This window comes from Cyprinodon variegatus, unplaced genomic scaffold (genome assembly GCF_000732505.1).
Source record: "Cyprinodon variegatus isolate N-32 unplaced genomic scaffold, C_variegatus-1.0 Scaffold554, whole genome shotgun sequence".
In the NCBI taxonomy this organism is placed as follows: Eukaryota; Metazoa; Chordata; class Actinopteri; order Cyprinodontiformes; family Cyprinodontidae; genus Cyprinodon; species Cyprinodon variegatus.
Window position 1 is genome coordinate 454,536 of NW_015151007.1, and position 2,489 is coordinate 457,024.

Consider the following 2,489-nt stretch of genomic DNA (forward strand, 5'->3'; position numbering starts at 1 on the left):
CTGGATCAGGAACCAGATCGGGATTAGGAACCAGATCAGGATCTGGATCAGGAACCAGATCAGGATCAGAAACCAGATCTGGATCAGGAACTGGAACCAGATCACCATCAGGATCTAGAATCAGAAATGGATCAGGATCAAGATAGGGATCAGGAACCAGATGAGGACCGGGATCAGGAACCAGATCAGGGTCACAATCTGGATCAGGAACCATACAGGGAACTGGAACCAGATCAGGATCTGAATAAGGATCTGGATTAACCAGATCAGGATCTGGATAAAGATCTGGATCGGAACCAGATCAGGATTAGGAACCAGATCAGGATCTGGATAAGAATCTGGATCAGGAACCAGATCAGGATTAGGAACCACATCAGGATCTGGATAAGAATCTGGATCAGGAACCAGATTGGGATCTGCAAAAGCAGAAGTTTGGGAGGAGAACGGACAGAAAACAAATGTTTTGGATCTGTAAAGTTCAAGTTCTTCTCCACGTCTTCACTTCCACACTTTGACGATGCCGTCCCGAGATGACGTGACAATGAAGCCCTGCGTGGTTTGGAAGGTGGCGATGTCTGTGATAATGTCATGATGGCCGACAGGAAGAGACTCCAGGCCACGGCGAGGAGAGTCCTCTGCAGCGCCGCTCTTCTGTTTGCTGTGGATCTCCTGCAGAGGTGAGAGAGCAGAGACATGAAGGCGGCGCTGTGGATGGATGTGGTTCTTAGTGGGTCTGAGCTTCTTTCCTCAGTACCTGAACCACTTCGGTCCCCTCGATGATCTTGCGGCTGTAGAGGACAGACGGACAGTGCAGCGAGTCGTGGGCTCCTCCTGCGACGATGTAGGATCTCTCTGGATAGGCCAGATCCCAGAACCTGAACAGAACCCCTTGATTATAACCTGCTGTTGTTTTTTGTTTTCTGTAGCTAAGGAGAAACGCGGAGGAATATATTTCCTCATCAAAGCATCATTAAAAATAAAATGTTTTTCCTGCCTTAGTAGATATAATTCACATGCAGTTAATTAGGTGGCCTGCAGAGGGCGGCATAGCCTCTGTTATCCACTGTATCAGATGATTCCTTACAGGTTCTAACAGTCACAGTACGGCCTTCTTTGTAGATCCAAAGAAGGTTCTGGACGGGTTTCCTTCGTTTGAAGGTTAGGTGAATCCTCACCTGATCCTCATGTCCGACCCGGCCGTCAGCAGCAGAGGATTCCCGTCAGCCGGACTGCAGTAGATCCCGTGAACGCTGTGAGGAGAAGGCTGTAACAGAACAAGGAGAGGAAGCTGAGAGGAACGTTTGCGGGTTCTAAGCCTTTACGGGTCGGATGAGCCCAAACGTACCTGCATCTCAGAGAGCGGCGGCGCCGAGCTCGCCCACAGGGTAAACTTCCGATCTCCGGTCTCCATGTCCCAGATGGACACCTCGTTGTTCCCCTGGACCGCTGCAGAGACAGAGACAGAGCAGATGAAGGCTGCTCCCCGTCCAGAACCTCCCTCAGAAGATCTGAGACGGACCTAACCTGCAATCACTGACGACTGGTACAGCGGGTGCATCAGCAGCCGCCGGACTCGGGCCCGGGCCGGGTGGGAGTGGTTGGAGATGGGGAGCTGGAAGCGCATATCCCAGCACGCCATGGTGCCGCTGCTTGTACCTGCAGGATGAAACGCAGCAGGAGGGTCACAGAGGAGAAGCTTCCGGATCCGGTCTGAAAGTAGGAAGTGTTGCGGACCTAAGCAGAGCCAGCACTGGTGCATGTCCACGCTGAAGGACGTGATGAGGCCCAGCCGCAGGTCGTGACGCAGCGTCCAGGCGTTGGAGTTGGAGCGGAGGTCCCAGCCCACCAGGGATCCGTTCACCGTGGCGTAGGCCAGAACCGACTGAGCGCCCGAGTTGAAGTGGTGGATGTCCACGGCGCAGCCGTCCTCATGGAGGTCCAGAGTCCTAAAACCACAGATTCTGGAGAGTCAGGCTGGTCCACGTCCAGCTCATTATTTTTAACCTTTGAACCATAGAACCAGATCTTCATTTTCATTAAATTCATTTTTGCATTAAAGGAATTATTTAGGTTCTGCTGTTTTTAGAGGAATTTCGCTTATTTTTCTTTGTTACCTTTATTTTTACTATAATTTTATATTTAAATTTTTTTTTTATTACAGATTTTATGTTTTCACAATATTTTTACAAATTTCTGTTTTTCAGATTGAGTTTTCCAGACCACATCCTCTTCTCTTCAGGGGGCGGGCTTTCCTCTAGATTGACGAGTGAAGATGCTTTTCTATTGGTTTGCAAAACGCTGGAAACAACATTTTTATTGGCTGAGAACCAGTTTTCACGTTGGGCTTGAAATGTAAAAAAAAAGTGTGAACTGTGAAATTCGTGAAATTAAAAATGAAAAAATAAAATATGTAAATGAAAAAACAAAATGGAAAAAAAAAGAAATGTAAGAAAACAGCAAAGTTCCTCTGAAAGCATCTTTACATTTTT

The 2,489-nt window shown here is 48.3% G+C and overlaps 1 protein-coding gene across 1 annotated transcript in view; it reads right to left on the bottom strand.

The window, feature by feature from the left end:
- Window positions 1–6: 6 nt before the first annotated feature.
- pik3r4 (phosphoinositide-3-kinase regulatory subunit 4) overlaps window positions 7–2,489 on the bottom strand; it is a 24,290-nt gene continuing 21,807 nt past the window's right edge. Inside the window, exons 16-21 of the mRNA XM_015391664.1 lie at window positions 1,735–1,946; window positions 1,525–1,656; window positions 1,346–1,446; window positions 1,176–1,264; window positions 755–875; window positions 7–669 (exon numbers count right to left, since the gene is read on the bottom strand). Coding sequence (XP_015247150.1) covers window positions 499–669; window positions 755–875; window positions 1,176–1,264; window positions 1,346–1,446; window positions 1,525–1,656; window positions 1,735–1,946 — 826 coding nt within the window. The 3' untranslated portion in view covers window positions 7–498. The remainder of the gene's footprint in view (window positions 670–754; window positions 876–1,175; window positions 1,265–1,345; window positions 1,447–1,524; window positions 1,657–1,734; window positions 1,947–2,489) is intronic.